The following is a 13,849-nucleotide window of genomic DNA, read 5'->3' as shown; positions in this document are numbered from 1 at the left end:
CAGTATTCTGATCCTTCAAATAGCATAACCATTTCTTTTTGATTACTTGTTTTACATAGCTCTAACATGTCCCCTTGCAGTCTCTTCAGAGCGCTAGGAGATACAGCATGCAAATTGAAATGCCAAAACAAAGTAGCGTCCACACAGTCCCAGTGAGCAGAGGGAGCCTCATGCATTCAGAAGTATGTGCTGAAAGACAATGCTATCTTACTAGTGTCCCATGGTCCATTCCATGAGCCTGTACACAATTCATCAAATCACAAACTACAATTAAGTATCGATCCATTTAACGATGATTCTCAATACACAATGAATTCCCAATTGTCTATATTCACCATCTGTCCATTTGTCACTCCAGACACAATTTCAGGGCCTTGATACAATACTTCAGATGATTCCCAGACGTAAGACAGTAGTGGTGATCTCCAGTGATGGACAAAAACTCCAAATGTGCCCCCCGTAACTTGAAACAACACTCCAGATGAGTGCTGCAAAAGCAAAAAGGTGATCTGATCTCCATACTGAATATGGTACAGTTGGCCCTTAAACACTGGAGAAATACTCTCCTGATTGGGCTTTCAGCACTAAGCAATGAATCCAGACTGCAGTGCATGCATTGGATGAGGCTAGACTGACATACTTTATAACACACAGTCAGTACCTAGAAATTTAATTCATTCATCATGGTAAACAACGTTTACCTCGAAACTTTTTCCAACGACCGCGTTGTGATTCCGCATACCATTACTCCGCAAGTCGGAAGAACGACTTGCGGAGGGGGGGAGGTATTGGATTTAATATCCAACAGCTTCCCCAGTGTACGCACACACTGGAGTTGGTATAGTAAATTATACTATTCCAACATCCAGTGCCCCCCTCCGCAAGTCGTTCTTCCGACTTGTGGAGTAATGGTATGCGGAATCACAACGCGGTCGTTGTAACGACCGCATTGTGATTCCAAGCGGGGAAAAAGGCGGCGGAATAACGTCATACAATCATTCATCATATATGGTAGCAGAACACCCCACTAAAGCAGCTAGTCTCATATCTTCATTCTCCTCTCTGTAAACATGTATGTATTGAGGCCCCTTGAGACTGCTGCAACATATAGGTCATTGGTGGTTTGAGTCCCTGACAAAACCAACTCAGTCTTTCATCCTTCTGAGGAAGATACATCAAGTATGGTTAAACTGGGTAACAGCAATACCAGATATGCACAACACTTTGAATTTGAAGCTGCAAAATGTGTGCATACCAGCAAATATGCAAACCACATAAAACATCTACAGACATCAAGACACACAAAAACATAACTCACATTTTCGCCAAAAATCCTCAGGGAAGTGTAAAGTATTATCATAAAATGCAAATAAAAATACAGCATCTGCTTTCTGCTTTTAAATCATATTAATTCAGTATATTTTTTCACAAATTGTAAAGCAATACATTCTGGCTGGTACCTTCTCTTGATGTTATCATTACAGGGGCCATGCCCCCCAAACTAAATATTCCTGTCTACGGGCCTGGATCAAAACTACCGGCGAGGTAGACTACGTTACGGTATGGCGATTGTAATGTGTTTTTAAAGTTTTAATTAACCTAAATAAACAGTCCAATGGTGATACTCACTGCATATAACATAACAATACATTTTGATTTGTTTTTAGGAAAGAAGAATTTAATTATGTGGGGTCGAACATCTTTTGAAACATTTCCAGAAAGCCTTCTTCCACTTCCAAATGCTGTTATTGCACTTCTCAGCAAAACCTTAAGGTATGTCGCAGGGGAGCTGTACTTGTATAGAACCTGACCACTTGAGAGCATATCTGTGCCTCACAAGTTGATTTTGGATTTAGTTGGGTGGCATTTCTGCAACAGGTTTCTCAACTGATTTGCTGCATAGCTGTGCAGATACATTTCTGCTGATTTGTTTATCAGCAAGTGGTGGGCAGATGAGCTTCGTGTGAGGTTTTATTTGGGCAGAGTGAGGTTTCAGTTGGGGAGGTTTCAGTTGCATGTTAGTTACCCATGTTGTGCCATTCTCTCCTTCTGCCTGCAGAATTCTTGTCATTTCCTTTTTATTTATGGAGGTTCTCATTTAGGTAGGACTGCAACTTCATTATTGCATGCAGTACAAATCTAGAAGTTTGGTGTAACAGCCGTCTGACCAATTCCATGTACACACCAGTCGCATCCGGTGCAGGTAAGCGCAGTGGAGTGGGGCGGGGCAGGGAGGAAGTCAACAGACAGAATAGGTTTTGTTTATTTATCAAATTTTACCTATTCCGTCGTCTGTTGTCTTCCTCCCCGGCCCTGCCCCCGCCCCACGGCGCTTACCTGCGCAATCAGCTGCTGGAACCCACCAATCCCATGCACATTGTTTATGACTTTCCTTGGAGATCTGAAAGTCACCTCCTTCCTGGCAGGGAACTTCGTGGTCTACAAGCCTATTATCTGATGGGCATATATGTAAACAGTTGTATGACCCCTATTATCTTTGATCTCACAGGTTCCCAGAAAGCCAAAAAAAAACAATATCAGGAATGTCAATTATTGCTGGCTGCTTGCAGTGCATAAGAGGATAACTGTTTTAGCAATGTGAGAGATTCCTCAGGCTTCACCACCTATTGCCTTTTAAGTTTGTAATGAGCGTTGACTTCACCAAGGACTTTCTTGAGGAATCTGTGCTGTCTGGGGTATTTCTTCCACCTAGAGCTTCTTATCACTCTAAATGCAGTGTCCTTCTACGCAGAAATTATTCTTAGTGTAAATTTTAGATGGGGGTACTTTCTCCTTGGGGGTTTGTACTTGTGAGTCTCCTTTTAAAATTTGGACCACCTTTCTTGATATTTTCTTTTTCTGTATGTCTTATCTTTTGGGGGGGTGAACGGCAACTCACAAGTGGGCAATGGTCTCACGCGACTGACTATAGTTTAAAATGGCTGTCACCTATATCTCGTAAATTATCCAGTTGGCCGTTTGAAAATATTTTCACTCTCTATTTCTACTCTTTTTTTGAGCGGGCCTTTCTGGATGTGAGAGTGTACATTCAAGGCCCTCTCCATAGTATTTAAGGATGTGTTGATTTTTACTAGTCTGAGCTTCCTCTCATCACATCACATTGTCTGCACTGGGCATACTGGTGTGCAGAGTAAAGCTTTTCCTGTGTTGTCGACGTTGAGCAATGTCAGAACTATTAGGTTTGCTAATGCTTTTGGCGACTGAAGTGGAAAAGGTGTGGCGCAGGGGCCAGGGTGCCTGATTCCGGACCACAGAGTTCATAGTTCGATCCCCGGCTCCTGGGGGCAGATTAGCCCAGCACCATATGACTCTGGCAATAGCTTGCCTAACCTTCCAGACGGCCCCCAGCGCCGGGACACCTCTCCAGCGGTAGCTGTGCACTTTACAAATGCTGGGATTTGATTAACAGTGAGCAGGTTCATCGGGAACGCTGCTGGAGCACCAGTCTGCCAGCTGTGGAATGTTTCAGGCAATGTTGTGGGAGGTGCTGGACCCTGTGTGCCACAGAGGACCCATTCCTCAGAGCTGAAAATGGGTGCCCCAGGTGATGGCCTCTGCGGCTCTGCAGATTTGCCCGTTCTCACCTTCAGCTACCGTGATGTGTCCTTCCAGTTTTTTTTTCGCTGCCTGTTTTTGTATGGCAGTGGGTGGGCTAGTGCAGGTTTTTAGTATACCAGGGTCTTTATTTTAAGTGCTTCCTGGCCTGTGCCCAAGGCCCCGTAAAGCGGTACCTGGAGAAATGTACAGGAAAGGAGCAAATTCTTTATTTAAGATAGTTTAGACTTATTTCACACAGTTTACATGTGATGTGCTTACATAAAATATACTAAGGTATAATGGGACATATTTTATTTTGAGAGTCAGTCGGATCCTAAACCTCGCAGAATAAGGGCTTGATTACGAGAAACTGTAAAGACGGGTGGCAGAAACAGTAATGGTTTCTCCAAGTTGTATTTATTGTGAAGAGCAGAGAGCCGTCCCAGCTGGCACAGCCACAGCACATATCATAACTGTCACCAAAAGAACACCACGGTCTAAACACTCCAGATGACATCACAGTCTTGTCAGGGTTCTCTACCAGCATCATCACATCACCACGCCTCCCCCTTTTTATCAAAAAGATACTGAGAAGGCAGAGAAGAAAAAAAACCACAATGGAAAATAGAAGAAAACTAAAAAAAAAAATGGAACAATAAGTCAATGTCAAGAAAATACATTTGTACTTAAACATAATCTCGTAATCTACTAGGTCTAACATGAATTCTTGTGCTCTTCCTCACATCACTAACTCTTCCAGAAATATTTTCATCAATTCTGGTGCTTTTCCTGACATCACTATCACTTCCAGAAGTATTTTTGTCATTTTTTGCATTTCTGTGAGAACAGCAAGGATCTTTTGCTACACGAGAAGTATTCCACCAGTTGCCATTGGCCAACTTAACAGCATTTGTTCGAATTTCTACAACCTGTTGACAATCTAGAAATTTAGAAAAGCCTTTTCTAACAGAGACCGGGTTTTTTACTCTAACCCAATCTCCAACTCTAATTTTGGGAGTTTCGTTCCCAATGGTGGATTCAATTTTATTAGTACTAATTTCAGAAGATTTTTTGTTGGCAGAATCCCACATACTCCTCATGCCACAACCATGGTGAAAATATTTCACCATCCAAAAGGGATAGACCTGTGAAGAAGCTTTTCTCCCTCTCATGAGTTCAAATGGGCTAAAATTGGTCGCTACATGAGAAGTACGGTATGACCAAACAAGATCTTTCACTGCTTGGAAAATACAACTCTTTGATCTAAAAGCTGCTTGGACACATTCTACTACAACTCTATTAAATCTTTCAGTTTTGCCATTGCTTTGCGGATGATAAAGAGGAGTTCTGGTGGGTTTAATGCCACAAGAATGCAAAAAAGATTTCATCTGTTGTGAAATAAACTGGACACTATTGTCTGTAAGAATTTCCTCTGGGTAACCTTCTCTAAGAAAGCTCTTGTTAAGACAAGTGATAACACTTTTTGAATTGGGAACACTGATTGGTTCGACTTCAACCCATCTAGATAAATGATCAACAAGAACTAAAAAATACTTTGATTTGGCAGGAAGAACGTGAAACGGTCCAAGAAAATCCATACCTAACTTCTGCCATGCTCTTCCAGGAAGAGATACAGGGAGTTCAACAGCACCCTCCATTACAAGAACTTTATCGCTGGTACTACATCACACACACTGTTTAACCAGCTCTTCAACTTCATCACCACAGAAACGCTAGTAATCTGGCAGACCCCGCACGACCAAACACGTAATGTGCTGATTTTTTTACCCAACTGCTAAGTTTAGTGAAAAAGCAAGATCAAACCCGACAGCAGACCTACCCATCATTAATGCTAAGAAAGCAGACGTAAAAATAAAAGCGACAGTCGTAAATCTGTCTCAAAGGAGTATTAGAGTAAATCACACAGATCAATTCATTTTCAGTCCCGGGCTTTAGTTTGTAGCGAAAAACGTGGAGAAAGGTGGAGCTTTGTCAACTGTGCCCTTTCATACATTTTTGACCTGTCCAACCAGAGTGTATCTCGCCCACCCACTCTCGTTTGCAGCAGAGTTCACGGCCTGGAATGGGCACTGCTCGATAAAGTGGTGTCTGTGCTTAGGATGGTCTGGTATGTGATTAACCAACCAAGCAGACTGTTAACATCGACGACATTAATACAACATAATAACTGTACCAAAACATTTAAATGTCACTTCCCATGGTGTCATATCATTACAAAAATCTCTGCAGGGCACTAACTAACATCAGCAGTCACATAATATTCATTCTTCATATTTCGCAATAAAAAGTGAAAATCAGAATAAGAGTTCATGGATGCCACGCATTCTTGGCTCAGCTCTTGGGGACTCCTATTATGATAACTTCCTTATGCTGATCTTTTAGGAGAAAGTCTATTTCCTGTGCATCCGAGAATCTTAAGGACTGCTTCAGAAATGAGTCCTCTCTCACCTGCATGACGTCCACTGGATGAAATCCCCAGGCTTGTCACAGACCACATGGCTACTAAGGCCTTAAAGTCAGATAAAGCAGTGAGCACAGTGTCACAGCTAAACTGGGAATTAACTAGGCTTGGGAGGAATTTCAATTACGCTGGAGTAATCAGAGTCATTTTGATAAATCTGCATTACTCTTTGATGCAGAATTATTATTATATACGAGATTACACCTACTGGCGCAATTTGAGTGATAAAATCCTGCTGCATTTAGCACGGTCCCTTTGTGCAAATATGCATCCTCGTGTTGGGCATTTTTGTGCTAAGAAATAGCGCTAAACGCATAATTACTCTCACATAATTCAGTGTAATCTCGTGGAATTCTTAGGTAATTCCACATAATTACACTCAAGCCCAAGTAGACAGCACCGGTCCATGCAAGTAACAGCGGAGGGGCGGTGGGGCCGGGTAAGGGGGGATTTCGAGGGACAATGCTGAGGGAAGATTAATTTCCCCACCTCTGTTACCTTCAAGGAATGCGGCTGCAAGTCGACAATGGTGGGTAACAGCACTAGTACATCTTGGCCTGCATTCAGCACTCTCTTGAACATGAACACTGGACATGGGTCAACTTCCCACTCCTGGCAAAACAGTGCAAACATTTCAAGCAATTGTTCATGAACATCAAAATAGGGATATTTCAGCCTTCTGTACTCCCAATATTTGTAGCCATGGTCATAGGACGTGCTGTAATCCACTAACGTAGAAATTAAACCCAAAAGGGTTTAGACAGGGCCTAGTGACATAGAAGATGGTAGAGGAAGATGTTGGCAAGTGTCTGTTATTTTGCTGTGGGCAGAAGCTATCCTTCATTTTAAACTACAAACATGATTACAATTGTAAGAGTACCTTAATGCCAACTGCACCAAAGGTGACCAAGATTTGTTTTCTTCAGCACATGTTTCAAGTTTTACTATCACCCCTGCAAAACCAATGCATCTATTGATAGCTAACCTTCACAGTCATTACCAACAATAATCATAAAGGGTATCCTTGTACACCAGGTCATAGACTCAATTTACATGAGGAGTCCGTGGCATCACCCTGACAGCCGCTACTGCATCCCAAAAAGTAGATAATGCAGACCTGCCAACTTTAAAAAAATGGTTTGGGGGGGCTTGAATGGTGGGGGTGCTTCATGCCAAGAACTACCTGAGAGACACTGCTACCCCCTGCTACCCCCTGCTCCCAATAACCCCCTTCTTCTTTAAAAAACACAAGCAATGTCAAAGTCAAGAGGGTAGTCACTGGCCGCTATCCTTTTGGCTTTTACATTTCTTGTTTAGTTTCATGGTTTTTGCAAAACTATATTGTTGTGGTAGCTGCCGGGCCTTCATCAGTTATAACAAAAAACACTTGCTAAAGGCAAAAAAATATCTTTTTGGTCTGTAAAAAGCACACATTATGAGAATAGTCCCTGTTACAGAAGAGAACTACTTTACATGTGGATGTACTTATTGTGAAAGCGAATCATTCAGTAACTCACAGTGAAGTCAGTCAGTGGCTGAATGCTGACTCATTACCCCATGATGTGTGCTGCAGTGGGTGAAAGAAAAATGTGAATGACCCAACAACAGACTAAGGGATGAGGTCTGACTGAAAACCCCTGTAGCGAACTATTTTATACACATAATTTTAGTAAAATCATAAGATATTGGCTAATGCCAGCATTTTGCCTTTATATCTAATGCCAGCCTTTTGCCTTTGCTAATGTATTTTTGTAATGTTTTTGTACATCTATATTGCAAATACATTTAGAGGTTTAAAAAGATAGATTATTAAGAGGCATGTAAATAGAGACGGTTATATATATAGAGAGTGATGCATAGCTAACAGCCTAGACAGACAGATTAATACAGGTAAACAGACAAGCAGATAGACAGTTGCATAGATAGAGATGGTTTCATAGATAGCTAAATAGAGAGGGTTGCATACATGGAGAAGATTGCATAGATAGAGAAGGTTGCTTAGACATAGAGATAGGTAGGGGGTTGATAGCTAGACTACAAACAGATAGATAGATAGATAGATAGATAGATAGATAGATAGATAGATAGATAGATAGATAGATAGATAGATAGATAGATAGATAGATAGATAGATAGATAGATAGATAGATAGATAGACAGACAACCAGGTAGGCAGATAGACAAGTAGATAGACAGACAGGCAGATAGACAGTTACATAGATAGAGATGGTTGCATAGATAGCTACATAGAGAGGGTTGCATACATAGAGAAGAATGCATAGATAGAGAAGGTTTCCTAGACATAGAGATGGCTAGGTAGATGATAGCTAGACTAGACAGATAGACAGACAGAAAGGCAGACAGGCCGACATAAAGATAGATAGATAGATAGATAGATAGATAGATAGATAGATAGATAGATAGATAGATAGATAGATAGATAGATAGATAGATAGATAGATAGATAGATAGATAGATAGATAGATAGATAGATAGATAGATAGATAGATAGATAGACAAGCAGAGAGGAAGACAGACAGACAAGCAGAAAGACAGACATGTAGACAGACAGGTAGATAGATAGACAGGCCAACAGGTAGACAGACAGCCAACTGGTATATAGACATAAGGCAGACATTCTACTAGATAGATAGGTAGGTAGGTAGGTAGATAGATAGATAGATAGATAGATAGATAGATAGATAGATAGATAGATAGATAGATAGATAGATAGATAGATAGATAGATAGATAGATAAATAGATAGATAGATAAGGTAATTGGAATATACATCACAGCTTTAATTAGTAATATAATGGTTATACAAGCACAACATACGATAGCACTGAAAGCAAACTAGAAACCCACACAAGAAGGACATACATGATCATTTGCTTTACAGGAGTGCAGTTATATGTGCACGTCATTACATGCATACTAAAAAGAGAATACGTTTATAAATAACAGTTTCAAATTGACTCAATCTGCTATGCTGGGAAATAGCAGAAGTCGGATAAACAAAGGCGGTTTAAAAAGGAATTTACACCAACATTAGCAGGACACAGAAACTGATAAAGCTGGAATGTGCCTTTTGTTCAGATCAAAAGCATCCTGCTATAACATCAGGATCTAAACACAAAGGCAACACTAACGTAGCAATAAGCTAAAAATACAAAGACTTGCACTGAAGATAACTGCCATTGTGTGCGGACATGCTCCTTGTGAAAGAGCAAATTGCAGTCAATCAAAATGAAGTTAGTCATTTGCTGAATGAGGCAGACCCTTTGCTCCTTACTGTAGTGGGTGAACACAAAATTTGAATGACTTAACAACGGACCAATGAATGATGAAAGCTAGTCGACCGCTCCTTAATGTGAGTATATTATACATGTAATTTTAGTAAAATCGAAAGATCTTGACTAATTCCAGACTTAAAAAGGCAAACACTTGATGAGGCTGGAGAAAATGTCCTGGGGTGCTTTCAAACACATTAAAGAACACCAGCTGCTTAGAACCTCCAAAGACAAGCTTGAAACCCATGCAGAGAAGTGTTTTCCAGCATGCTTTCCCTGCCACCATCGGATATCATTTACTCAATGGGTGATTGTCTGAAGGGAACCAGTGTAATGTGACACACTGCGTGAGTTGGCAGGTCTAACATTATTGTCACCTAACAGGTCCTGGTTGAAGGTATATTGTGAGGTGGGAAGACCAGTCATAGGACACATCAGAAGGGTGTCTCCGAGGAGCAGAAGATATGGGCACCCATTTGTGTTTACGTTTTAATGATTAAAAATGTTTAGGAATATTATATGCATAGGTTTTTGCACTGAATGCAAACAGTGTTTTGTGTGTGCATAGGAGAGTTTGAGAAAAGCATCTCATTAGGGTTACCCTCATATGATTGTATCCATCTTTCTATTTGCATGACTGGTGGTTGCAAGATAAAGTATGGGTGATGCCAAAAAAAACAGCTCATTGGTTACTTCTTTTTCCTCCTGTGCTTCCTTTAGCTCTAGGATCCGTATGAGGGGAATACATAAGGTTTCCCAGCATAGTCGCCACTGGAGATATCATGTGGCCAGCTGCATGTTAACAGTGGTCACTGCTGTGCTTTGTAGGAAGAGAGCAAGGGGCGCCATTCCTTAAGAGGGAAAATATGAGCAAACTCTAAGAGTGCAATGATTATGTCTCGCCTTCTACTACATCTCAGTCACCAGGACTTATAAGGATAAGCTGTAGCTTCCATTTATCTTATGTAAAACCTTCTTTAACATAGACCAGGCTGTGGTGCTGCTGGAACAGAGAGCTCAGTGCTGTGCATGGTTCTATGTGAATTCATAGAAAAACAATTCTATGAAATACCATTACTGAGAAACTATTTCACCTAAACTATTCCTTGGAAATTTGCAAGATGAATGGCATTTACCATTTCATAGAATGCCTTTTTAGGTCTCACACCTAGCATGGCAGTGCGCAGCACTGCTCGCGCATCGAGAGACCTCTTGTATGAGGTTTCAAAATCACCCTAGGAATCTCACATGCTCGTGCGTGTGTTTTTCCTTTTGGGCCACGCTATTGGCCTTTGCGTGCGTCTTTTTATTAAAGACAGCACGCAATTGGCCAAAGGCGGGCGCATTGTTCCGCCCAGGGCCTATTGGTGTCTATTACGTGCACCGCCGGCCATGTGGTTTCAATTATCGTGCCCAGACACAGGCGCGATAATTGAAACCACATGTCTCCCTGTGGCGCGCGCGCACACCACTGTTTTTTTTACTTTCAGCACGCCGTACAACACTAAAACGGCACCTCTGCCTCATCTCGGTTCTTTCTTGTTTTTGTAAACGCGTGGGCTGTTATTGTGTGTGTCCTCAACTCTGGCACAGTTTGGAACAGCAGCCTTCACTTTTATTTCATTTAAACATGACCGCGCCCGCCCGGGCTTTCCAGCCGGGTGCACAATAGTTTGTAAACAGCTTTAAATAGAAGGGTTTAGGCACACGCACAATAGGTGACACAAACAGATTTAGAATTGTGTCGTTTTTACACAGCAGCTCAGCGGATGAAAAATCTGGTTATGCATGTCATATAGCTCTGCCAGTGATCTAACAAAAAGGTGCGCTTTTTACCATGTTTAAAAATGGGTGCGGGGATAGATAGGACTGGAGCGGACGATGGGACGGGGCTGTTATGGTGAATCTGGGGCAGAGGCGCCCCCTAACGTGTCCTCCCTAGCCTCATGCTCACTGCCCCGACTCGAAATAGGGCTTGTTGCCTATTTACACCGGTGCACGGTACAGTTTCAGCCGACAATGACATGGACAGCCCAGAGCAAATATAACATTTAATTCGACTGACCAGAGCAGAGCTAATGCCGACCACTTTCCCCGTGCTGTTGGTTCCCTGATCGAGGAACGGGTGCCCAGCCTGCGTGTAAAATGTGTGCAATCTGGCCCACTTTTGATGAGTGCCAAGTGCGTTGGCATCATGTAGCCTGCAGCCTCGCGGGACTAGACACATCAGTGTGACTGAGCTGAGTTCCTGGAGCCCAAATTGGCAATCACGGAGAAGAGGCAGGATGTAATCTGAGACCGAGGGTCCATTTCCAAGATTTATCACCTCACTTGATTCATTACGTATCTCCTCGGAGCTCATTTATCAAGACGATGCTTAGTTGGTACACAAACAACATTAGCACCTGGTTCCCGACTGCTGCCTCTGCGTGGGCTCATTTACTCCCACAGAGCCCGGGCTTGGTTAATTGGAGAGTAGCACGCAGTACACGATACTGTGGGGGCAGCACCCCCCTGCACCAGCACCGCATATCCTCGAGTCTCATCCTTCTGTTTGTGTCAGATATAGCACAGCTATGCACATCTACGAACCCTGTCTTGCCTGCGAGTCAGGCGACGCCCACGCTGCTGTATTTAGCGCTTTGTGAACCAGACTAAAGCTGGTTGTATGGAACAGTTGTCTGTGTGCACTGCTGTTTGGTTTGTTGAGATAGAGGTTTGTTTCAGAAGAAGTCTGCACTCTACTGCATGCTATGGCTGCGCTGGGTTTAACCCCCCCGTAATGTAAACAATATGCAGAAAACCTGTATTATTGACGCTATTTACATATATGCACACAAAGTGAACTCGCTTCGAACGCCTGCCTTATTATCCAACCCACCTCACTCACGTCATCTGTCTACGAGGGTGAAGAGCTAGGTCCAACCTTCCGGGACTCAAACCTGTGAATGCAGTACACTCACACCCCTCTGCAGCTGCGGGCCAGCAACCAGACCTGCAGGCCGGTGCACACATCCTGGTACCCTTAGAACAAGTTTTACTGTGAGCAGGTGAAACAAGCATTTGCAATGCAATAGGTCTCACATTTATGCAAGTTTGAGCTATTGACATTGCAAATAACAATGCCTTTTATTTTTGTTTACCTTTTTGAAATATAAATAAAAAGCATTTTCATTTACAATGCCTATAGCTTAAACTCGCGTAAATGCGAGACCTATTGCATTGCAAATGCTTTATTTTATTTGCTTTTTCTTGCTTATTTATAGGGTTTAAATCTCAACTTGGAATTTGCTTGCTTATTTTTAGGGTTTAAATGCAATTATTGCAGGTCTTACTTTCATAAACTTTTTTTTGGAGGTATTTATTTCTGTGCTTTACTTCGGAAAATATTATTTTGTACTTATATCTTGTACATTGTCAAAAATTACTCTGGGTGCTTTTAATCCACTGACCCTTCACCATTCCTTCCTGATCCTCTCACAACCCCTAAATACCATCCATTCCTGCCCCCTAAAAAAAACCCCTAATCATGCCTATATTACACCTATTCCTGACCCCTAAACTACACCCATCTGTGAACCCTGAAAGATATTTCTTCCTCTAATCTCCACTAATACCTAAACCCTAATACCCGTCACTACCACTGAACTCTACCCATTTCTGAACCCTAAAAATTACTTTATATGCCTAAATAGCACACATCCTTGAACACTTGAAACTTCTAACCACCCCAAAACTCCACCCATCCCTGACCCCTAGAAACCGATCATCACCTCTAAACTCCACACTCCCTGAACCCTATAAAAACCCTGTTTACATAAAAACTCAACACCTCCCTAAACCCTTAATACCCTTCAATACCCTAAATTCCATGCATTCCTGAACCGTACAACTCTTTCTGCTCCTACACTCCACCCATCCCTGACCCCTAAGGCCCTTCATCACCCCTAAACTCAACCCACCTCTAAACCTTAAAAACCCTCACCAAACCAAATCGCTGCCCATCTGTGAACACTAAAAACCCTCAACACCCCTAGACTCCACCTATCCCTGAACCATAAAAACCCCTCACTACCCCTAAACTCCACACTTGTATACCCTAATAAACCCTTACCATGGCTAAACTCCATTCACTCCTGATCCCTAAAAACCCTCACACCCCGAAACTCCCCATTTGTATGCTGAACTTCCCCATCCCTGACCCCTAAAATCCATCATTACCCCTAAGCATCGACTCTCCCTGAACCCAAAAACTCCCCACTATCTCAAAACTCCACCTAATTTAAATGTAAATTTGTACTTTTCCTTAAATCATCTTTACTTTAAAATGTTTCATTTAATTATTGATTTATTTCTATTTCCTTAAAATTACCTTTCCTTAAAATTGTTTTTCAATGATTTTGTTTCCTCTAATGTGTTTTCCCAGTTTTTGTTTTTCCATTAATTCACATACATCAGCTGTGCTTTCCCTCAAGATGAAGATAAAGCCTTAAGGCCCTAATGAAGTGTTTCTGCTG

At 41.9% G+C, this 13,849-nt stretch overlaps 1 protein-coding gene across 5 annotated transcripts in view; it reads left to right on the top strand.

The window, feature by feature from the left end:
- Positions 1 to 13,849, top strand: part of LOC146855062 (dihydrofolate reductase-like) — a 650,717-nt gene that overhangs the window by 505,816 nt on the left and 131,052 nt on the right. For all 5 annotated transcript variants that reach the window (XM_085652547.1, XM_085652545.1, XM_085652550.1 and 2 more), the window contains one exon: positions 1,668 to 1,773. In XM_085652547.1, coding sequence (XP_085508673.1) covers positions 1,668 to 1,773 — 106 coding nt within the window. The remainder of the gene's footprint in view (positions 1 to 1,667; positions 1,774 to 13,849) is intronic.

The sequence above is a fragment of the Triturus cristatus genome, chromosome 4_1 (assembly GCF_964204655.1).
Source record: "Triturus cristatus chromosome 4_1, aTriCri1.1, whole genome shotgun sequence".
NCBI lineage: Eukaryota > Metazoa > Chordata > Amphibia > Caudata > Salamandridae > Triturus > Triturus cristatus.
This window is presented reverse-complemented; position numbering and strand designations above follow the sequence as displayed.